Source organism: Sus scrofa, chromosome X (assembly GCF_000003025.6).
Source record: "Sus scrofa isolate TJ Tabasco breed Duroc chromosome X, Sscrofa11.1, whole genome shotgun sequence".
NCBI lineage: Eukaryota > Metazoa > Chordata > Mammalia > Artiodactyla > Suidae > Sus > Sus scrofa.
In genome coordinates, this window is record NC_010461.5 from 9,033,954 (window position 1) to 9,058,728 (window position 24,775).

At 42.5% G+C, this 24,775-nt stretch overlaps 1 protein-coding gene across 11 annotated transcripts in view; it reads left to right on the forward strand.

Moving 5' to 3' along the window:
- The window catches only part of FRMPD4 (FERM and PDZ domain containing 4), an 826,395-nt gene that overhangs the window by 408,915 nt on the left and 392,705 nt on the right, over window positions 1–24,775 (forward strand). For 3 of the 11 annotated variants that reach the window (XM_021080620.1, XM_021080624.1, XM_021080625.1), the window contains exon 2: window positions 19,967–20,005. The exons of the other annotated variants lie outside the window; for them this stretch is intronic. In XM_021080620.1, coding sequence (XP_020936279.1) covers window positions 19,967–20,005 — 39 coding nt within the window. The remainder of the gene's footprint in view (window positions 1–19,966; window positions 20,006–24,775) is intronic. 11 annotated transcript variants of the gene reach the window in all.

The window sequence follows — 24,775 nt, forward strand, 5'->3', positions numbered from 1 at the left end:
ACTGTGGAAGAGAGAGAGTTCCCAGTTGTGGTGCAGCAGAAAGGAATCCAGCTAGTATCCATGAGGATGTGGGTTCACCCCCTGGCCTTGTTCAGTGGGCTAAGGATCCAGCGTAGCCATGAGCTGTGGTGTAGGTCACAGATGTGGTTTGGATCAGGTTTTGCCGTGGCTGTGGTGTAGGCTGGCAGCTGCAGCTCTGATTCTTCCCCTAGCCTGGGAACCTCCATATTTAGGTGTGGCCCTAAAAATAAGAGGAAGAAAAGATACTGTGGAAGAGAGAATGAATTGGCCCTCTGGGCTCCATTCCCCCCATACTGGCCTTGCCACCTATGCACTCCACCAGAGCTACTCCTCTGGCACTCCTCACAGACCAACCTGGGCACACCTCTCTACCCTGCCAGGCCAGGCCTTATTCACGATAGAGCTGGGAAGTTGTTTGGCTCTGACTAGAAGTGACAAGCGAAGTCATATACCTCGGTTCACTTCTCTATCCCAACACTCTCAACCTGAGTGCTCCAGCTGATGGTTAGGATTAGTCATTTCACTTGTATTCAACAATCAAATATTCATAGATCATGAGACATGCCAACACGAACAAAATATGGTTCATTTCCTTCAGGAAGTTTCAGTTGTGTAAGACACAAAAGCAAATCATTTTGGCAATAGATCTGCATAAGAATGTGAAGAAAATGCTATGAGGACACAGACTAAGGCAAGACTCATGAATAAGTGTATTGGGCAAGTCAATTATATAACTCTACGACGAAAGCAAGAGAAAGGAAAAGATTCTCCCAGGTGGTAATTGGAATAGACCTGGCACCACAGCAGAGATGTCTACAAGTTAAAAAAATGAAAGCTCACAGTATTCAAGTTAAGGAAATAGTGTAAACACACACCCAAAGAGCAGAGGTAGGACTTGACCCCCTGGCCGAGAATCAGAGGAGATGGGAGGCGGCAGTAATGTAGAGGCATCTGACTGTTGGATCTTAGAGACCTAAGAGTTTGGATTCTCTGACTTAGGCCCTGGGGCATTTCAATGTGGAGGTGTCCTCAATGTAAATGACAAAAGAGGGACAAGGAGGGTAGACCAACACTCAGGACTGGGAGTTTTCTGTGTGTGTCTCTTGGACCGGCAGCCCATGGTGCCTCCAACCACCAGGGGGCGCCAGTGGGGCTCTGGAGGCCGGAAGAAAGGGGAACAAGAATTTCTAGAACAAATGACTAAAAGAGGGAAGCAGGAGAAGGGAAGTTTGGGAATAAAAGGGGACATGGGCTTTATGCTATCCTTTCTAGACCTTAATTATTGTTTCCCCTTGTCAAGTGACACCTTGGACTGAAGAATCTATTAGCTTTCATTCAGATTTACTAATTCTGCACTGTTCTGTGGTACCTCAAATTATGAACAGATGTGAGAAAAGAAGCCAGAAGGGTGGAGGTGGGTGCTAGGGAATCTGGAAAGAATTCCTGAACTAACAGAGTTGGGGAAAAAATTCAGACCTCAAGAGTGAGCTGACTGACAAAGCCTTGAGAAAGAAGACTTTCTTGGGGATGGGAGTGGGGAGCGGGTGGTGGTGTTGGAGAAAGATCAGATCCACGGGGTCTTAATCCAGGGGACTCTGGAACAGGTTTGTTTTTTTTTAACATTAAAAAAAATTAAAACATAGTTATTAATTCCAAACTCCTAATTAAGCCCACCCTGCTTTCCCCTTTGATAACCATAAGTTTGTTTTCTATGAATGAGTCTCTTTCTGTTTTGTAAATAAGTTCATTTGTATCATTTTTTTTTCGCTTCCACATATAAGTGATATCATAGGGTCTTTCTCCGTCTGACTTGACTTAGTATGATAATCTCTAGATCCATCCATGTTTTTTTGTAAGGATGGGTAATATTTGATATCATATATATATATGTATATATATATATACCATGTCTTTATCCATTCATCTGTTGATGGACATTTAGGTTGCTTCCTTGTCTTGGCAACTGTAAATAGTGCTGCTATGAACATTGGGGTGCATGTATCTTTTCGAATTAGAGTTTTCATATTTTCTGGCTATTCTTCCAGGAGTGGGATCACATATGGTAGCTCTGTTTTTAGTTTTTTTTTTTTTTTTTTTTTTTTTTTTTTTATCATTTTGCTATTTCTTGGGCCGCTCCCGCGGCATATGGAGGTTCCCAGGCTAGGGGTCCAATCGGAGCTATAGCCACCGGTCTACGCCAGAGCCACAGCAACGCGGGATCCGAGCCGTGTCTGCAACCTACACCACAGCTCACGGCAACGCCGGATCGTTAACCCACTGAGCAAGGGCAGGGATCGAACCCGCAATCTCATGGTTCCTAGTTGGATTCGTTAACCACTGCGCCACAAGGGGAACTCCTGTTTTTCGTTTTTTAAGGGACCTGACACTATTGTCCATAGTGGTTGCACCAATTTACATTCCCACCAACAGAATAGCATGGTTCCCTTTTCCTTACACCCTCTCCAGCATTTATTTGTAGACCTTTTAATGATGGCCATTCTGACCGGTGTGAGATGATACATCATTGTAGTTTTGATTTGCATTTCTGTAATAATTAGTAATGTTGAGTTGGCCATCTATATGTCTTCTTTGGAGAAACATCTATTTACGTCTTCTGCCCCCCCCCGGGTTTTTTTTTTTTTTTGTTTTTTGTTTTTTGGTCTTTTTAGGGCCGCACCCATGGCATATGGAGATTACCAGGCTAGGGGTCGAATCGGAGCTGTAACCACCAGCCTACACCACAGCCACAGCAATGCCAGATCCGAGCCGTGTCTGCCACCTACCCCACAGCTCACAGCAACGCCGGATCCTTAACCCACTGAGCAAGGCCAGGGGTTGAACCTGCAACCTCATGGTTCCTAGTTGGATTCATTTCCACTGTGCCATGATGGGAACTCGCTCCCCTTTTTTTGTGTGCCCATTTTTTGATTGGAGCTGGTGGCACTGGTGGAATAGCGGATCCTCGGAGTCCTAAACCAGACACACCAACTCTGTCTCTCTGTGCTTAAAAACTTAAAGTGACCTGTTTCTGGCTACCAGACCAAACTCTTTAGCAGACTCCATAAAAGCACTTATCACCTGGTCCAACCTGCCTCTCCAGCTTCCCACAAGCCCTCCATACCATCCCATGCTGTGGTCATCCCCAAACAGTGTATAGATGTTCGGCTCCATGTCTGGACACATGCTCTTCTTTGCTTTGTCTTTTTTTTCCTTCTCCCGTGGTGATCTGCCATGCTAGACTCAACCTGCACATCGACTTCTCAAGACACTCTCATCAACGCTCCCTAAATGCAATGTAGCACCCACAGTTTCTTTGTGCCATTAGCAAATCACCGATTTTTGAAAAGTTAAAAAATAATCTTATAGCTATTTGTTAGTTGCATGCATCATCCTTGTCGAGAACACTTGCCCCTCTGGCTAAAATGATGCTGACTCTATAGCAGATGCTCAGTGAATATACATTTAAGATCAAATTCAGCTAACTTGTGAAATAGCCCTAGTAAGAGCCAGACATCATGTCACATAGTTATTCATAGAAGCTCAGTGTGGGCCGTTTGGCCTTGGAGTAGAGTAGTAAAGGCTTAAGGATATGATAAACAGTTCAGGCTTTGTCATGATAATTTAAATAAGGAGAAACCTTTCTGTATTTACTATTTGTAGTTTGTATCTCTGGGCTCCCCCCCCCGCCCCCGCCCCAGCCCCAGCAAGTGGCAAAGTATTTCTTGTATTATGGATAAGCTCCCTGCTTTTACACAAGAGACCTACATTGAAGCAGCTGGAAAGAAGAAAAAGCAGGCAGTCCAAGGCTAACCCGTATCTCAGTCCCAGGATTACCACTTTAGAAGAGAAGGCTGCCCGTCCCTTTGGTTTCTGGCAGCAGCGCACAGCCTGTGGTAAAATAACAGGAGCCTGCTGCCTAGGGATCGTTCTGCCCTGGGCTGGTTTCCTTACATGTTTCAACATCTTTAGCCCAGATTGAACTGCCGTGATATTTTAAATGCAGATTGGAAACTTTTCCTCCACTCTTTTGCCTTCGTTTCTTTTTTTTTTTTCTCGCACTAGATGATTTATTAGATATTATTAGATGGTTATTAGCTGCTCTGTAATTTATTATTGTTGTGGTTACTTACTGACTGCCTACTATGTGTCAGGCACTATTTAAGCACCTCGTGTACAAAATTTCGTTGAATTCTCGTGAAATGTTAAGAGGAGGAATCACTGGCATTTGCACCCTGTTAGAGGTCAAGGAGATCATATGATATTTGCAAGAAGGGCTCGTCCTCGGCTCACCCGGAGGAGGCCAAGATGAAGAGCCCCGTGCCCAGATTCCATGAGCCCTTTTTGGAGCTTCTCATCATGGCTCCCTTCTTTTGATGGCTCTTAATGAATATTGCTGTTATTTGAAGAATTTAGTCATTATAAAATCGTAGTTTCGAAAAAAATGTTTAGGAAGGCCCCAGTTCTCATTAAGAAATTTTTTTCTTGTTGTTTTCTTTTTAGGGCCGCTCTTGCTAGATCTGCACCTGCTAGATCCTGGGCTAGGGTTCAAATCGGAGCTGCACCTGCCAGCCTACACCACAGCCACAGCAGTGCTGGATCCAGGCCGCATCTGTGACCTACATACATCACAGCTTGCAGCAATGCCAGATCCTTAACCCACTGAGCGAGGCCAAGGATCAAACCCTCATCCTCATGGGTATTAGTTGGGTTCTTAACCTGCTGAGCCACAACAGGAACTCCTCATTAAGAAATTGGGCAGGGAGTTCCTGCTGCGGCACAGCAGGTTAAGGATCCTGCATTACTACTATGGCTGTGGTGTAGACTGAGCTGCAGCTCCAATTCGACCCTAGCCAGGGATCTCCCATGTGCCGCAGGTGTGGCCATTAAAAAAAAAAAAATTACAATCTTTAATTAGTATTTCCTCCATCTTTATTAGTTGGATTAATGGAAGTAACCCAAATAAGAAAAGTAGGAATTAAAAAACAGAGACAGAGAGGAATTTGTTAAATTGTTAAGTTAGGCTGATGGTGGCACTCCGGGGGTGGGGGCGGGGGAAACCTTCATAAAAGTCAAGCTTTGACCAGCCAAAATGCTGTGGCCCCCAGGCCGGAAAACAGAGCTCAGCAAGAGGAAAGACTCAAGTGTTAGTAAAAGCTCATGTGCATAAGCAGTGTGGAAGGCTAAAGGCAAACGGCATCCTTTTTTCAAAAAACAAGTTTAATTTTTTATTTTCTGTTGGGTGGGAGTTGAGTTACAATGTTGTGTTAGTTTCAGGTGTGCAGCAGAGTGATTCAGTCCTGTATGTACGTGTGTCTGTTCTTTTTCAGATTCTTTTCTCGTATAGGTTGTTACAGAATATCGAGTAGAGTGCCCTGTGCTATGCAGTAGGTCCTTGTTACTTAGCTATTTCATGTGTAGTAGTGTGTACATGTTAATTCCAACCCCCTAATTTATCTCTCCCCCACCCTTCCCCTTTGATAACCGCTGAGTTTTTTCTGTCTGTGAGTCTGTTTGTGTTTTGTAACTATGTTCCTTTGTATCATTTCATTTTAGAGTCCATACATAAGTGATAGCATATGATATTCGTCTTTTTCTTTCTGTCTACTTTCCTTGGTATGATTCTCTCTTTGTCCAAGTTGAGAACTTTCCAGCTAGATTGTGCACCCCTTGAGAAGCAGGTTCCAAGCAAGAGCCAAGGCTGAACCCGATCATTGGTATCTAAGCAGATGATGGGAAAACTCACTACACCTATAGCTAGGTCTTCCTCAGAATACGACGTAGGACTTACTTATCGCTACATGTGAACAATGAAATTAATGATGCCAATTTACCAAGGTGACAGTGCCAAATATCATCTCCTATGTCCTAGGTCCCAAGTTGCTAATTCTAATAGTAGGAGACTAAGAAGGAATTTGGGGCCCATCACCCAAAAGCCTTACACAGTTAAACTGGTAACATTAGGTTAAAATCAAGTTTCTCTGGGAGTTGTGGCGCAGCGGAAACAAATCTGACTAGGAACCATGAGGTTGCAGGTTCGATCCCTGGCCTCGCTCAGTGAGTCGAGCATCTGGCATTGCCATGAGCTGTGGTGTAGGTCGCAGATGCTGCTCGGATCTGGCGTTGCTGTGGCCATGGTGTAGGCTGGCAGCTGCAGCTCTGATTCGACCTAGGAACCTAGGAACCTCCATGTGCCATGGGTGTGGCCCTAAAAAGACAAAAGATTAAAAAAATAATAACAAGTTTCTTGACCTTCGCAGTACTGACACTTGAGGCCTGATGAGTCTTTGCTGTGGGGCGTGGTGGTCTGTCCAGTACCTCGTAGGATGTTTAGCAGCATTCCTCCCACCAGATGGCCAGTGTTCTCCTCCAGCGGCCCCCGCCCCCCGCCACTACGTTGTAACAACACAAAAATGCCTCCAGTCATTGCTTAGTGTCCTTTGGGAAGCAGAATCCCCCTTGGAGGAGAACCACGGCTTTATAGCAAGCCTGTAATAATACAGCCTCTCTTTTCCTTTTGGCCCCAAGAACTACAGGGAAGAAAGTGACTTATTTTCTTGAGAGTGACGGGGCCGTGGAGGTGTCCATTTCCTATCACTGGTCATTATTGGTGGCGCCAGAGCAGCCACATGGTTTGCCAGGGCCCATTGGGGCCCTTTTCAGGCGGCCCCTCTCATCACTCATTCATTCACTTGAGGCAGAGGCCGCCTTGGGAACATTTGTATTTTACAATCACATATAAAATATAGATGCCTGTTGCATGATTTTGAATTTTGACTTGATGCATGTCATCTGGAATGAATTATTCATGGTGAAGCCATGCTACAATCGACTGTAGAACAATATGCCATGGAGAACCTTATTAATTGGGTGACTATGAATAAAATATGAACATTGTAGTTCAGATCTGACTCTGCCATTTTACCAATTAGTTCCAGCCCACTGCAGAATGATGGGTGGAGATGATTAGAAACTAGAAATTAGGAAGTGTGATTGATGGGAAAAACTCTTTGTGCCCCCTGACTCAAATACAACTAACTCCTCTCTAGGAAAACAGCTTGTATAAAGATTTTCCCCTGACTTTTTGTAGTGCAATAGCATCCTGTGCACAGGTAACTTACTCACTAGTTAGTGAGGGGTCAGGCAGGTAGTCGAGGGCAGGATATCCCTCGACCAGAATCCTGCTGCTCAGTTCTCTAATTAGCTTGTGCCCACTGGCAGCGAGAGAGACAGACTTGAACCCTGCAGGTGAGCAAAGCTTCTGGAAAGAACACTTGAGCCACATTCTCGTTTCCTCCATGGCTGATAGAGGAGTCAAGCGCCTTCTCAGGTGACAGGCAAATGGCCCCAGAGACCCACTGACCAGGGAAGAGTTAGAGGGAAGCTGAAAATTGCCCCCAGAGGGCAGTGTTGATGACAGCCTAATGTTGGGAAAGGGATCTTCATAAATGTGCCAAAGTGTCCGGAGCAGCAAAGTACTTAAGTGACTTAATGGTCGGAATCCCTCCCTAGTTCTTCTTAGATAAAGGTATGCAAACTTCTGCCCAGGGTTCCCACACAAAGCAGTGAAGACCCTATCTTAGGAGCAATTTTAAGAGACTCCAAGGGTGACTTGATGCAAGCTTGAGACCGTAATGACCACATCAGCAGGGTCTCCACTCTACACTTGTGCAAGAGGTTTTGGTTGTTAATTTTCCGAATTTAATCTTTGCTTCACCAAATCCCCCAAAGCCTGATCCAGCAGAAGTCAACTAATAATGGGTCACCATGGGTTCTAAACTGATGGAAGCTCTTTGGGCAGAAATTCTTTCCACAGCCAGAAATACTAATCTCATTTCTTGTTTGTCTCAAAGAGCTCTCCTCATGTGCTTGCTTTTCCCTCCAAGCTTTCCTCAAACCAGTATTTCCGCTGCTGATTTTATTCTTTTCTGTTTTCCTCTAGTGGACTGTGAGATCCTTGAGGGTAAGGTTTACAAGCTCTTGTCCCTTCACCCCACACAGCTTCTAGCACAGGGCTTCACAGTGATTTAGGCAAACAGCAGGGAATGAGTATGTATTATGAGGATGCAGGCTGACTGTAACCAGTGACCCTTTCCTGTTAATGCTTTTCTTTCTTTTATTGTGCTCACAAAAATTAATGTCCTTTAAAGCCTTGTTTTATTAAAATTAACCCCAAACTGAACATCATCCAACTCATTTACTCCTTCCTGATTTGCCAAATTCTCCCACTGCTTAAACGATTAAACGATTAAACTAGGTGTTTACTTGCCGAACGGAATTCCAGTAACGAAAACAGGATGTCCTTAGGAACCTAGCCTCAGAAGTTTGATTAAGAGAGTTCCCACTGTGGTGCAGTGAGTTAAGAATCCTGCTGCAGTGGCTCATTGCAACTGTAGCTCAAATTTGATCCCTGGCTTGGGAGCTTCCATAAGCTGAGGGTACGGCCATAAAAATAAAGAAGTTTGTTTGAGAAAAACAGCCAGCCCTCTATTCCATCAGTTCTCCAGGTCATTCTTATGAAGAATCGCTGTGGTTAGCACAACAGTGCTACACGGAATAGCTGCAGAATCTTCAAGAGTAGTGGGCTTCCATGATGGGAAATAGGACATTATCTCAAGACTTCCTGGAGGAACTAGTTTTTCCATGAGCCTAGAAGGTTGTGGATGTTTTCCTCAGGCGTAAATGAACATAGTAGGGGAGGGGCATCCAGGGCCCAAACCACTCCCCCAAGATGGAAAGTGAGTAGGGGATGCTGGAGGAGTGGGGAAAGAATGAACTTGACTGAATGAATGCAAACATGGAAGACAAAGATGGGCTATAGTCTGGACGATGAGTCAAATGCAGTAGCAGAAACACTTGAATGGTAGGCCAAGGAACCTCATTTTATTTAGAAAGCCAGCAAGATGGCACTGGCACTGTGTGTGCTGTGCATTTGTACACTGGGAGCTTTGATGTGGTGATAGTAATTTGTGGGCCTCTGCAAGAAGCAGTGATGGGGAAGAGACTGGAAGTCGGCGACCAAGACTAGGCTCCCACAGGCGCTCTCCTGCTTTATCACAGCCCCGAATTGTGAACAACTTAAATGTCCGTCAACAGTAACGTGAGTATAACACAGTGAAAACGCACTGTCCTTGGACACAACAGTTGGGTGAATCTCACAGACCAGTGTTGAGCAAAAGTCCAACAGGAATCGTTGTGGCCATGTGGTATTCAAAAACAAGCACAGGTAGTCTATCCTGTGAGTCCTCGGAATGGTGTTTCCTTTCGGGGAGAGTTTTGAATGAGAAGGGGCTCAAGGGGAAGTTCTAAGGAACCGGAAGTAGGCTGCATTCGTGAGCGCAGCCATGTATGAAAAATAATCCAACTGCATGCGTAACGTCTGTGTGCTTTGCTGCATGTATGTTGTACCAAAACAAGACACCAAAAAAAAAAAAAAAAAAAAACCAAAACTAGGAGTAAAAAAAAAAAAAAAAAGCCAGTGTAATAGTTTTACGGGAGGGAAGAGAGTCTGAGCTAGAGGCCAGGGAGAATAAGCGAGAGCTAAATGTGACAGCACTGAGGGGGAGGATGGAGCCCGGGTTGGAGAATGATTGGGTGAGGGCTCAGAGAAGGGAGAGGGGTTATCGAGGGCTCTGAAGTCTCCACGTACAGGTAAACGTAAGGCTCTGATCATGCGTTACTATAGTAACTACAATGGGGCTTGGTCATAGTATGTTGGGTCCCATACAGCTAGGATGACCACTTGATTTTCAGGCCATAAGGAGCCTTGACAGAATCTGCCTGGGCTCTGAGGTCCTGGCATTCTCTGGCCTGCTTCTGCTTTCTTTCTTCACACCTACAGAAATACAAGGTCTCCCTGGAGGTCCTTCACATTCCAAGATCCTGTGCATCTCCTTAACATCCACTGTGTATTCCATTCTCCAGATCCATTCTTCACTGTGAAAACGTTAAATAAATACCATCTCACCGAGGTCATTGCAGAGCTTACACAGGAAGCATTCTGCGTCCAGAAGATTCTGCGGTTATAGGAAGCCTTATCTTTTCAGGGTCATTATGACCGGAGAAAAATTTGATGGATGGTAGCTAATTTTCCAAGGTTACCTGGATTCTATTACTGCAACCGCAGAAAGAGGTCGTGAATATGTGCTGCCTGTTCCTGCCTTTTCATTTCTCTGTGTCCACCTGGGCCCCAGGGAAATGGATTTGGGCTCCACACGTGGCTGGTGAGCTGTGTTTGGGGCCTGTCCATTTGAATCGAACCGTGAGTCCTTGAAGGAGTGACTCTCCTCGCAGTGGTTCGGGGCTTCCTGATGAACCAGCAGAGCGTGCCACGCCAGCCACTGTAGGGGCTGGATGACACAGAGCAGGCTTTCGCAGGAAGGCAGTGAGCACTAAGGACACAATTGGAAACGGCACGCACTCTTCAGACCTGGGCCCCGATGCTGATTCATCCAAGCAGTGGAGTTGGCCCGGCAGCCCTTCTGGCACTGGATGAGGAAGAGTGTGGGGATGGTTTAATTATATGAAGATAAATGTTTTGTTTTAATGAGAGTCTTTATTAAATAACTGCCTAGCTAACTCCTGGGAGCCAGGAGTTCCCTGGCTGTTCGACATTTGTCTGTGCATGGAGGCTACAGTATGGTCGAGAAAGTCCCTTCCTGGATTCCCCTGGAGCGAACTTGTGCTGTAAAGAACCACATAGTAAATATGTTTTCTTTTTGCAAGAAATGCGATCCCTGTTGCATCTGTTCCACTCCGCCATCATAGCATGGCAGATGCCACAGACAACCTATAAACAAATGAGCATGGCTGTGTTCCAGTCAAACTTTATTTACAAAAGCCAAGTGGCTGTGGGATTTTTGCCTGTGGGCTGTCGTTTGCCAGCCCCTGCTCTAGGGGTCCTTTTATACTCAGAGCCAAGTTCTGTTAGAGCCACTGTATTAAGTTATGCCTCCATGCACTGCCACTGAATTCTGCAAACTTCATCTGCGTGAAGTGATCTCCGAGAGACAGCTAGAAAGTCACTCTCAACGCTTTAGAAGTTAAAATTAAAACCATTGATGGAAAATTATCAACATGTAAGTTCTGGAAATTCTTGAGGCCTAATGTGTTCTGAGAAGAATAGCACCAAATTTCCTTAAAACCTTTGAACCTTTGTCACTACTTAATAGTAATTAAGTTAGTTTGATGTGAGAAATTGGTATAAAAAAGTAAGCTAATTTGATCATTTGCTAGGCCGTGTACACCATGATGGCTTCGGCTACCCACTGTATATCTTGCTTCTAGCCATAGGTACACAATCAATATTTGTTGAATGGCAGGTCCCATTGTAGCTCATTGGAAACAAATCTGACTAGTATCCATGATGACACAGGTTCGATCCCTGGCATCACTCAGTGGGTTAAGGATCCTGCGTTGCTGTGGCTGTGTTGTGGGCCGGTGGCTACAGCTGTGATTGGACCACTAGCCTGGGAACCTCCATATGCTGCTTGTGCAGCCCTAAAACAGTACACACACACACACACACACACACACACACATTTGTTACATGAATTAAAGGATGGGGAATGCAGATAAAACAGTCTGATGTCTGAGAGTATTTATTTTAGGAGCAAATCACTGTAGAATAATTCCAGTGCCCAAAACATGCTAGCCTGCTACGATGCCTTGGAGCAGCCTTCAGACGGGACATCTTTGCATTGTGTTTTGAGGTTCTGGATTTTCTCTGCTCTGTTGACAGTCTTGCTGATGCCCTTGGTGTAAGAGTCGCTGATTGGATCAGAAAGGACATGTGCTGGAACAGGAGGAAACCTAACTGGTCTCCCTAGATTGGATTGTACTCATTTGTATTCTGAGCACTGCCCGTCAGCCTAATGAATTGAACCACATCAGCATGATTCCTTATTGGCCTTGGTCCTGATCAATCCCCTCTGTAGAAATGAAGGAGAATGTTAAAATTCAGAAACCATCACCAGCCCAGTTTTCTGCCTTGCCTCCGATGGATATATAGCATTGTCATGAAATGAAATCATTAGTTTTTCTTCAGGTGTATCCTGCATAAAATAGCGTTCAAGTGAAGTGAAGGAGGGACTGCTTATAAAGCAGTATCGCCCCCAAGCTAATAGGATGACTTAATTTGAGAAGTTGGTCATATGGTGTAACTATTTTCCCCTTCATTAGTAGCACACCCTAGTATAACTAGAAATCTTTATCCGCCCAGCAGGGAAGAAGATCAATAATTAGTTTACATTTCTGCTGGTAGGTAGATAATCCTCTCTAGATTCCCTTATGCTTTATTTATCCTTGAACTTTTGCCTATAGTCGTAAGTTTTGTCTCTTACAAGCAGCATGAAGTTGAAATTTTAAAATATTTAATCTGATTTTATTTTTATGGGACCAATTATTTCATTTATATTTAATGTAATGATATTAAAATGTTTATATTAAAAAGATTTCTATGCATAGATTTAAATCGACCATCTTATTCTATGCTTTGTATTTATCTCTATGATTCTGTGTTCCTTATCTGTTTTTTCTCGCCTTTTTTTTTTTTTCTTTGATGGGGTGTGATCTGGGCCCCTCGTGGGCCTTTCTTTCTATACATCCCCTGCCATGGCGGCGGGAGGGGGTGTGACACTCCAGTGCCATCCATTTTCAGGACCAGATTTCTATTTTCAGGATAGGTTTCTATCTTTTTAGCGATTACCATGGAAAGTAAAGCATGACTTGTTAGCTCCCAGAATCTCAAGTTAACTAATGCTTTTACTTTCTTCCCAGAGAATAAAAAGAATATTTAAACTCCATTTGCTTACTCTCTCACTTATAAGCATATATGCTGTTAATTTTATTATGTATTTTAATTTATCCCACAAGATGAATTTTATTTGATGCACTTAGTGTTGGTTTAGTTATCCAAATAGTTGCTATTTATATGCTTTTCTTTCTTCCCTATGTCTTAGAAATTTCCCTCTGCCGTCTTCTCTCTCTCTTTTTAACCTGGTTGACGTACATGCAGTAGACTTTCTTGTAGAGTGCCTCTGTTGATGCTGATCTATTTTCATTTGCCTATGTATGTATTTTGCTTTCATGCTTAGGTCTTTTTGTTGATTGTCTTATTCTAGGTTGGCCGTTATTTTCTCTCAGTTCGTTAGGGGTATTATTCTACTGTCTTGGAACTTGCATTGTTGTTGAGAAGTCAGCTCTAAGTCTAAATGTAATTCTTCTGAAGATAGTATCTCTTTAACTCTGTTTGCTTTTTGGAATATATGCATTCGTAGGTGAGCATTTGATATATTTTATCCTCTGATAATTTGGGGGATGCCTTGGAACTGTGGAGTACTGTCTTTTATCAGAGTAAAATATTCTCAGATATTTCTTTGAATATTGCTTCTAGTCAACACTCTATAGTAAATGCAGGTTGGGTCGTCTAAGCTGATCCTCTGTATCTTTTACCCTTTCTTTTGTATTTACCAAGATGTTGTCTCTCTGTGCTACATTCTGGATAATTTCTTCAAATTTATCTTCTATTTTACGAATTCTTTTATCAACTCTGTCTGGTCTTCTGTTAAACCTGTCCACTGAGTTTTTATATTTTTATTTATTTATTTATTTATTTATTTATTTATTTATATAATTTCTAGTTGTTTCTTTTCCACATCTGCTCCTTTTTCTCTTTGTAATGTAAAATATTACATTGGATTTAAAATGATGTTTTTATTTTTTGCCACTTTTTCAGTTTTTTGAGGCAGAAGACTCACGGAAATACCTCAACTTCTTATTCCTAGAAACTGGAGGCCCTTCCCTTAGGTATTCTTTCCCCTTTTTGGAAGATGGCATCATGAAGTTCTTGATTTCATCATCTCGATTAGAGACCCCCTGCAATTATAAATTACCTTTTTTTAAGACCCTGAATTATTTGTTTGGTGGTAGGCTTCCTTTGCAAACTGGTACCATCCCTGCTCTTACTACGGAATGAAATAGCAGGCCGGGAAACCAACAACAATAATTTTATATGCACCCCGGGTGTAAGAGGAGGACAAAAAGAAGGAGCCCAGAGCCTTGGTAGCAGATGTCAGAGAAGGCTCTCTAGGGGGTTGGACTGATGGGTGAAAGATGGATGAGATCACCCAGTAGAACATGTCCCTAAAGAAGACAGAAAGACCCAGTCTGGAAAATCCTTACATTTTATGGGTGAGTTAGAGAAAGAAGGGCCAAGAGGAGACTGAGAAGTAGTATTTAAAAATCAGAAGGACGGTAGAGCTGGACATCCTGGGAAGGAGGGACAAGTTTCAAATTTGAGAAAACAAAGACTAGAACGAGTAACACAACCAATCAGGCAGCCTGGTGGTCATTGATGACCTTTGAAAGAATGATTTCAGAAATGGTAGCTAGAAATCCTGGGGTCGGTTTATAAATAAAACAGGATTTATGGTTTAAGAAATGGAGCCCTATCTCTAATCTCCTGGAATAGACCATGATAGAAAATATATATGACCGAGTCACTGTGCTATACAGCAGAAATTGGCATAGCATTGTCAATCAGCTATACTTTAATAGAAAAGAAAAGAAAGGAAAAAAAAGAATAAAGTTGTTTCACAGTTTAAAAAAAAAAAAAAAGATGCGGAGCCAATGAGATAGTGCCTGGAGGAGAGTACAGTAGAAGCTGGCAGACATAATCTAGTCCACTATCTTTTTTCTAAGTAAGGTTTTCTTGGAATGTGTCCATGCCGTGTGTGTGTGTGTGTGTCTACAGAAAAGTTGAGTAGTTGGGGCAGAGACTGTGTGATACACAAAGTTAAGAATGTTTGCGATGTGGTGCTTTACAGAAAATGTTTGCTTGTTTCTTTGCAGTAGTACAGAGGAGCACATTTTAGGCCAATTGGAAGGGAAGGGTTGAGGGGAAAGGCTGAGTGGCTAATTGATAAGGACCTTTCTCAGGGAATTAGATCTGAAAACCAACAGAAAGATCTGCTTTCGAGTTAGGATTTGCTGTGAGTCATTATACAGTCAAAAGAACAGAGAAGGGCTATATCTACCAGAACTTTGAATTGAGAATTTCGAGAGGGCTCCTGACCAAAGTTTCAGAGATCTTTTTCTCTTTGTAATGTAAAATATCCAGGAAGTTGAAAAACCCCAACTCTTTGAAAGCATGAGCTTTTGTGTATTCTTTCTTTCTCCAGTTTGTTTCATCTTTATAACCAACTCCTTTTAATTTCCTGAGAGGTGGATATCTTTTTTACTGTATAAATCTACTTCCTGACTTGAGCCTTCTGTTACTTTTAATTTCGCTTTTTACCTCCTTGATGGAGATTATCCCCTCATGAATTTTTTAAAACTTGTGTGTCTTTAAGAGTTAAAGTGGAGCTTTCCCAAAATCTAATGTGGTGAGTGCAGTATTATGTGATGTAACTTGATTAAACTACATAATGGAAATCAAGACCAAAGAATGAGATGCAGCCACAAAGGATGTGTATGTAAATGACATTAAAGCTACTATAGGGTTCAAATTTGGTGAAAATTTGTAGAATTCAGGATAAAACCCAAGACATTAACACTTAACTCTCTGTATTAGAAAGCTGAAAGTGTTTATTTGATCGGCTAATTACTGGTTGCCTTCTATTAATTAGGCGTGGAAAAATGTGTAAATCTAAGACACACTCTATAAGAAGTTTAGAGTGAAGAGGAAGGAAATAACCGAATCAGTTCCACCAGGGGTAATAAGGGCAGTAATATAAGAGAACTCAGGGTACCTTTGAAATACAAAAGATCAGCATTAAAACCAGCTGGGAGTTATTGTCCCCTGGGGAAAAAAAAGGCCCAGTGTCAGAGTTGTGAGTTAAGTTTTCTTTGGGGCAAAATGAGGACTCTAGCCCGGGAGGCAGCATTTCAGAGAGTTCTGAGAAATTGCTCCAAAGAGGCAGGGTCAAGGTCAGTATATATACAGGATTTTGGTGAAGGGGGAGGTACATGCACCCGAGCACACATTTTGCAGAAGGTCACTGCTAGTCTTGGTGAAGGTTTCTGCGAGTCATGAGGAGCAGATGTCACCAGAAAGGATTTTGGTTCTTTTCTAAGTATGAGGAGACATTAAGAATTGGGCTCATAACATCTTCTGAAAGTATCTAACTACCCGAAGACCTGTTCTGCCAGTTTTCCCAAAACACTGGGTGCCTCACTCCTGATCTCTACCCTGAGCTCCTTTTAGCAGGTGCTGAAGATCAGCTGCTGCAGAGGCTCGTGATTCAATCCTTATAGAGGCAGGTGGCAAGTGCCAGTCTTCAGTTGGCATTATCAAGTAGCCTTCCTGGAGAAGGTGGGTCTAAGCTGTCTTAAGGTGTGCTTGGCAAACTTAAGGGCACCTAAGGATTACCTGGAGACTTTGTCAAAAATATGCATTTCTAGACTCTTCCTCCCAGAGCTTCTAAATCAGTTTTGGGAGTGAGGCTGAGGTTTCTGGTCAGTGGCCTGCTGGGCTGTGAGGGATACATAGAAGTTATCCAGTCATACTCAAGGTGATAGTCCACAGAGATGCTCAGAACATAAAAATCTCCATTTCGAGTGAGCACTAGTTGCTTTGGGAGAATCTGGGGTTATGAATATTGAGTGCTCATGGTTTATGTGTGTTTTATGACTTTAAAAAAAAAACTTGGTAGTCGACTTTTGAGGCCTGTGTATCTCTCTCCATGCTGAATGTGGTGGCAGTCCACTTAAGAGACAAGTGACTGGGGACGGCATGAGCAGAGAGGGACACTAATTAGTGACAGGACTAACGCTGCGAAAGCAATGGCATCTGCTACAGTTGCTAAATATAATTGCTAGAGAAAAGTTTATAAATATTCATTTAAATGTATTTCTCAAAGGCTCATGTTTGGAATCACAGCTGCTGGGTTGCCTAAAGAAACACAAATGCACCACAATTAGTGCATTCTTAAAGGAAGAAAAAAAAGCTTTATCTTTAACATGCAGGCATTTGAGTAAATACCATGGCTCAGCCATTTCTCTAGCTAACATTTTGCGTGTCCTATTTATTAGATGGTGTGACTACTTATACTTTAGACATTCAGTAGTTTCTCTGATTATGGCTTTCTCAATTTAACAGTTATAAATTTAACTTGTGTCGAGTGACTAATATACTATTTAATGTCTTGTGTGATTAAGTTTTGAGTTTGCTTCCCAGAAAGTTTGGCTAAAGACTGTTAAAATGAATTTAATTTTATTTCAAGCAGAAATCTGGAAAACCCATTTCATTTTAATATTGCAAACAAAGGGGGTTTTTTGGCTAAAGAAGATTGGGGGGGTGGTTAATCTTCCATTTTGTTGTTTTGAGAAAAACATAGTAATAATTATTTATTGACTTAGTTGAGCCAGTATTTCTCCAAATATGTACTAAATGACAGCCTTCTGGTGACAGTCTCCAATTGGAGGGGAGGAAAAATTCTTTCTCCTTTTATCCTCCCAGGTTCTCTCACCGGGGCCCTGAAAACAGGACTGAGAAAAGACAGATTAACAACAGAAAAGGGCACGCATTTATTTAACCCAAGTTTTATGAGCACCTTTATAAGTGTCATGAGAGCCTTCATAAGGAAATGAAGACTCAAAGCAACAGTTAAGCCTAAGCGTTTTTATCGTTGTCCCCCCTCATGAGCGGTTTCACTTTCCATGCCTTCAGGTACCCGTGGTCAGCCAAGGCCTGAAAATATTAAATGGAAAATTCCAGAAATAAACAATTCCTACCTTCTAAAGTGCGCACCATTCTGAATCACATGATGAAATCTCACGATATCAGCCCTGCGTTGTGGGATGCAAGTCCCGCCCAGAAGTCAGTCACTGCAGTCGCTGTCACAGTGTTGTAGTCTAGAGACCCTGGTGTTACTTAATCCTGTCCCCAAAGTGCCAGAGGAGTGATGCTGGTGACTCAGGAACACCAGAGAGAAGCCCTACGTGAAAAGGTGAAAGTTCTCGACTCAGTCAGTCAGGGAAAAAAAAAAAAAAAAAAAAATCAGATACCGAGATGGCTAAGACCTATGGTAAGAACACATATTCCTTCGTGACATTGTGAAGCAGGGAAAAGAAGTCTGTGCTAGTTTTGCTGTCGCACCTCAAACTGCAAAAGATGTGGCCACACTGCATGATAAGTGCTTAGTTAGGATGGAAAAGGTATTAAACTTGTACCATAAGGTATAGAGACAAAGAAAGACCACATTCAAATTATTTTTATGACAATGTATTTTTATAAATTTCTGTGTTATTGTTTGTCTCTTTCTGTGCCTAATTTATAAATTAAACTTTATTATAACTATGTATGTACAGGAAAGACCATAGTATATAAAAGGTTCTGTACTCCCTGCAGTATCAGGCGTCTCCCGGGGGTCTTTGATGATGTTCCCCATGGTAAAGGGGGAGGACTAGTGTGCTAGGTTTGCTGAGAGTAGAAAGTCATGATAGGATGAAAGAGTATGAGCTAAGGGTAGTCAGCTGAGGGGCACCCGGCAAGGACTCTGTTCAGATCCCCTCCAGCATCCCTCTGTCTGCAGAGACCAGGATGCTCCTTTCCTCGGGTTTGGGGACAGCGCCTCTCCCTTGAGGGTCTTCTGACCTGCCTCAGGGGAGAAGGGGGAGGGGCTAGAGGGTCTTTCTTGCACCTGCTGCTTCCCAAATTCCTTTAGCTTAAAATATCCAATATCCAAGGTACCCTATATCAGGTAGTGTGTTCTGAATCCCAGCACTGCATCTCACATGGAGATGAACTCTGGATTTGTGGGCAAGAACATAGGAAAGACTACAAGGCAGTGAGCAGCTTGGGAAAACCAGCTGGTGATCCCTCGGGGATTTGTAGGTGTCTGTGAATATGACGGACAGGGCGTGGGTTGATAACATGCGAATTCTCAGGGGTAAAGTGAAGCAAGTCACCTCAGAGGCCCGACCAAGGCCTGCGGCAGAATTCACGATGGGCAGATGAGAATGAGACTCGGGCACCGGCAGACCCAGTGTCCTCACGCGCGCTTGATACCCACCCAAGATTTGGCCAAAGAGTGCGTGTGCCTGTGGAGTGGTTCGCAGTGAAGGTAGTTTTGCCCCTCAGGGAATACTTAGCAATGTCTGGGGACATTTTTGATTGTCACAGAATCAGGAGGCGGGGGAGGAACAGTTGGCATCTATTGGATCTAGGCATCTAGGGCTGCTGCTCAACATCCTACATTGCACAGGACAGCCCCCGCCACAAAGAATTATCTGGCCCCAAATGTCAACCGCGCTGAGGGCGAAATACCATTCTCCTTAGCCAAGGGTCTATCAGGGGACAAAGGTGGTGCTGAAGGTCAGCACAGACCTCAAATGACAAATGAGGTTTAGTAAACTGGGTGAATTTTAAAAATGTAATTCATTTAATGACTCTACAAGGTAGGCACCATTACCGTACATTCCTATTTATAAAGGAGAAACCTTGGCACAGAGAATTTAAGTAACTCACCCAAAGTAACACAACAGCTAGAGGGTGGTGCTTTTGTATACATTCAGATGTATAGAATTTGACTCCTATATAAACACTGATAAAGTAGGGAGAGAAAGCTTTCTGGGAAGCAAGAAACAGCCCCTGTCTCGCCCCACTCCCCCGGGATATCCCGGCCAGGCTTGGTGAGCCTGAGGGACAGGTGTACCTGCTAAGGCATTCAGTGTCTGTGGGCCATCTAAACTGGGTGAATTGGTATAATTTGTGTTCATCACTAGATTTCTTAAAGAGCAGCATCTTAGGTAGTAATTGCATGATCTAAATTCTGGAGAGAGAGAAAATTTAAAATGTTCTCAACCATTGTGTGTTCAAGATGATATAACCAGAATAGGTTTTGTTAAACTCAATTGAAAACTCAATTATAGTCGTTATTTTTAATCAAACGTAATGAGTTTCGTTGATTTTTTTTTTCACATTTTCCTTTTCTTCTCATTATTTTAGATCCACTTCTGAAATGCATTCCTTCACAAGGGTACCCAGGTAAATCCAGTGTGTGGTGTGCTTGCTTTCGGCATTCCGAGTACGATAAAAATCCTCCAGGGTTCTATGGCATTCTTTTTTGCGTTACAAAGGTCAGTTTAAAGTCAGGAATCTAACTGCTAGAAAGTGCTGATCACACTTTCTGATTTGCAAGTACAAGTCCTTTCTTGTTAACGGGGATCCTCATTGAAAATGGCATGCACGCTTTAGCATTTTTTAATGTTACTAAAATCATTAAAATTTATATTCAATGAAGAATGTTTAGTTCTGATTTAATGAACTTCCTCTTGCCATTTTAAGATCCGAATATAGAAGCCTTTTGAATTTTAAGGTCGTCAATGACTGCGTAAATTGGATTGAAAGTAAATGGCAAAAACATATAGACATTGTCACTGATACGAAACATATTTCCTGTATGCTGTTCTAATAAGAACATAGGGGAAAGTATCCAGAGTGTTGAGATGAAATGGCGAATGACTTGAAAATTATCATTTTCAGGTCTCTTATGACTGTCTTTTCTGGAAAAAAATCTGGGTTATTTGGGATGAGAATGCGGTAACTCTGTTGGGTTAATTACCAGGTGTGGAAGTAAGTTTCCCCAAAGCATAAACTACCTTGTTAGAGCAGAGGCCAAATGAGAGCTGGCTTTCATTTCTCGGCCCTGACTGACGAATGTGGTGGCTGCCTTAGAGTCCTATAGGCTGAGGAGCTTTCTGGTTGATGGACACCGTTGGCCCCTGGCGTAGAGAGCGGTGCTGGTGTACTTGGTGTGTAGGGACCATTCTTCCCCACAAGCTCTACCTTCTGGAGCGCTGGGCTCCAAAGCCGAGGGTGCAATGTGTTGATCCAGAAGGAGAGCTTGGTATTTGTTGTTTATCTTAAGCAAATTAAACTTTTGTGCCATTTGATAATACCGAGTGATGTTGGAATGCTCCTTTGGGTCCATAGCGTGTGATCACATTTCATGTGTGATCGTGTGTCTAGAGGAATCTGTGAAAATGTTACAACATGGAGGGGTTGTCATCAGTACGCTTGCTCTTTTTTTCTTTTCCTTTTTGGCTGTCAGTGCTCTGCAACATGTTTTTGGGGACATCTTGTAAGATATCAGTACTGTGCCCAATTTAATTTTTTAAAATTTATTTTATTGAAGTATAGCTGATTTACAGTGTGTTGAGTTCTGATATGCAGGAAAATGACTCAGTTATAGACATATATTCTTTTTCAGATCCTTGTCTGTTATAGGTTATTACAAGATATTGAATATAGTTCCCTGTGCTACACAGTAGACCTTGTTGTTTTATCTTTTCTATATATAATAGTTTGCATCTGCTAACCCCAGAGTCCCAATCCAGTCCCCCCACCTCCTTGGCAACCACAAGTCTGTTCTTTATGTCTATGAATCTGTTTCGTTTCATAAATAAGTTCATTTGGGTCGTATTTTCGATTGCACCTATAAGTGACATCATGCGGTATTTGTCTTTGCCTGACTTAGTTTCCTTACGTGTGATAATCTTTAGGTCCATTCGTCTTGCTGCAAATTGTGCCTGGTTTAATTAAAACATACCTTTAAATCGGAGGCTCTTTCTTGTCCTTGGTAATGAGATAGGACATGGCTGTGGAAATCTTTTAATGTCTGCAGAGGCTTACTCCTTATCTCATGGCAAAACACCTCTTAAAGGTGTTGTCAGAATTTAAAATGTTCAAAAAGCTCTACTAGATGTTCTTTTTATTTTACAAAAATCCTTTTCAGATGTGGACCAGAGGGTATTAGTAGTAAACTAATAGATCTTTTTGAGACATAAACATTTTGTCTGTTATTTCAGAGTGAAAATTTAAACATTGAACAAGCAGTTCACTGCTTTTCCAGAGAGATAGGTTTTAAAATTCTGAACCATTTTACAAATGGGTTCTTAGCAGTGTTTCCATTGTTACATATTCTTAAGTATATTGTTATTAAAAATGATGAGTGTTACCTATCAACACTCATAGCTGAAAGCTTTAAATTCTTAGAAACAGAATTTTCGAACCTGCTTAAATAGCTTCCAGATTTAAGGTTTTAGTGGGCCCTGAACTCACGTTTTAAAAATGTGAAAATTAATACGTTTCAATTCGTTTCCAGGACAACTGATTGTTGCCATGGAGGGTGGACAATTACTGTAAGAGGCTCAACAAAATGACTGCCTAGTTGGTGGGTGTGGGTTGAAAATGGAGATTCATGAGTTAGAAAACCCAGCCAGTCAACCTTTGGGTTAGCATATCCTGGTCAAGTTTCTCTTTCAGTTCGAGCATCACTGATCCCAGTTTAGCAATGAACTTGGAGCCAGACCTTCAGATTGCTGTATCATAGTGTGTGAAACCAAGATTTTCAAAATTAATTAAGCATATTAAAACAAATTGATCTCCATAAAAAAGTATTAACAGGAATGGTTCCACAGGAACATACTCTGTACTAGTCATAAAGCAGACACACAATGAACGATACATTTATTTGTCCATCAAAAATGTTCGTTTGTATGTTTTATGATGTATGTAACATACTAGCGCCATGAGGCGTGGAGATAATCGGAGCCCAGTCAGGGGTCAGCAGAGGAGGGCTCAGGTGCCCAGGCTGGCCCCACAGCCGTTTACATATTCTCTGAGGCTGATTTTATGTCACAGGAAGGCAACAATGAAAAAGAGTGTGCTGCCCTGTCTTCATTCAGGTAATAGCTTTGGGGATGCCTCACAGCGCTGGTTCTCAGATGCAGCTGTGCATTGTGATAATGTTGAGAGTTGTGTTAAAATACTAGGGAATCCTCTAGGGATTCTCATGTAACGAGCGTGGGGTGGGGCCAGGTGCAGCCACGGTTGAGAACCACTGGCTTAGGGTCCTGGACACTCCTGATGGGAGGTGAGTTTCTCTCTGCAGGCTGGAGCTTCCCCCCCCCCCGCCCCAGTGTTACAGGAGCCTTTCTTATCTGCACACCTGGCTAAGTAATGCTGGAGGGGAGCTCTCCCCACATTTAGTGGGAAGAGGGCAGGCTTGGGAATAGCAGCCCATAGTCCAACGTTCAATTTCCTCAGGGTGGTGGCAAGAAGAAATGAGATCAGGGCTGTAAAGGTGCATTGATTGGAGAATCAATCATTTGGAGAGACTTCAGTGAAATGTAAAACCCAAGGGCTTCTATTGTTTCTGTTTTCAGTGCTTTCCTGGGCCCTCTGGTGCCTGTTTTTATCACTGAACAAAGAAAAGCTATTGGCAACAATCCTGGTAGTTATCTTCCATTCAGATGTCAATGGAAGAGGATCTGAAGTTCTAGAAGTTTGGCCATGGTGAATTTCTTGTCCTACATGGTTTTGGAACTAAGGATTATTTCAGTAATAATCCTATTTCTGAAAGCTTGCCACATAATGTTATTTTGCACTTCTGTGCACGGCTGTCATTGTAAACACTGTTTATAGAACCCTTATCAGCATTTGCCTCTGGAATTTATAAAGCATTTAGGATAATTTGCTGTGAAACCACTGGTGTTTTTTTAGCTTAATAGAGTCGCACATATGGAGTATTTGGAAGATAGCAGTTTACATCCTATAAAATGGCTTGCGAGTCTAAAGCACTTTTATCTTAGCCATTTAAAATGATTGATTAGTTAATTCACACAGCCAGGTACTGTTCTCATTTTACGAATGAGGGGAATGAGGCAAAAAGAGGACAGGGGACTTCTTCAAGGCCATGCAGCAAGGGAGGAACATTTGAGGACCGGATCCAGGCTGAACTTTCCCATTCGCTGCTCCCCGCCCCCCACCACTGGAAGGCGGTAATGATGCCCCCTGCATCTCCATCCTCCCAGAATGCACAGCACCCCCAGCAGATGCTTGTAGTAAAACCCAGGACCAAATCACTGCTTCTGCCTTGAGGCAAACTTCCTCCAACTTTATTATTATATTTTGCTTGGAATGGTATAAACGCAAATAGATCCACTGAGAAACAGACGTTTTGCTTTTTAAAATTAAACCAGGACTCCAGGTAGGTAGTAGTGTGTTTTCTAAATGGAATGATTTACCTTGTGATTCTGCTCTTTGTTTCATTTAGAAGGCTTTTTAAAAGAGGTGCTGCGACACCTGGATTAGCCAGAAGATAAGGAAAATCGAAATGTACCCAGCTTAATGGTACCTGGAAAGAATAAAACAGTGAAAAAAATCCTTGTTAGGAGTTTATTAAAAATTTTAATTTCCAGACTAAGTACCAACAGAGACCCTCTTTCCGTACAATGTAATCATGTTTAATATTCATGGCAATGACCCTGAGGGGAGCCAAGGCACTCAATTATCAAACAAGATTCACTTCTCTCTGTATACTTTTTAAGGCCGCAGAATGAACATTTTAAATGATCACAAATGTTCCCTAACCATGGCTCAGCCGTGTTTATTCACCCAGAACTTCAGTTAATTGAGTTTATTGTTTTGATGCTCTAACCGTCAGCATCTCTTAACTATAAGCATTTAGTACCTCAAGCAAAACTTTGCGACAGTAAATGTGTCAAGCGGCACACATTCCAGAGAACATATTTTTGTAAAATAAGACCTTTTTGACCACTTCTAGGATGCCTAAGAGTTTCCATAGCAGAGCCTACCTGTCCGAAGAAGTGAACTGTACAATTTGTAAATTACAAACTTCATGGATAGAAATATACATCGATGTGATTTAGGGCTGTACGATTCCTTGCTCTCTGTCTTCAGGAGGCTGACTCTCTGGTTGGGGCAATCTGGTGAGAAGCAGAGAATCAGCTA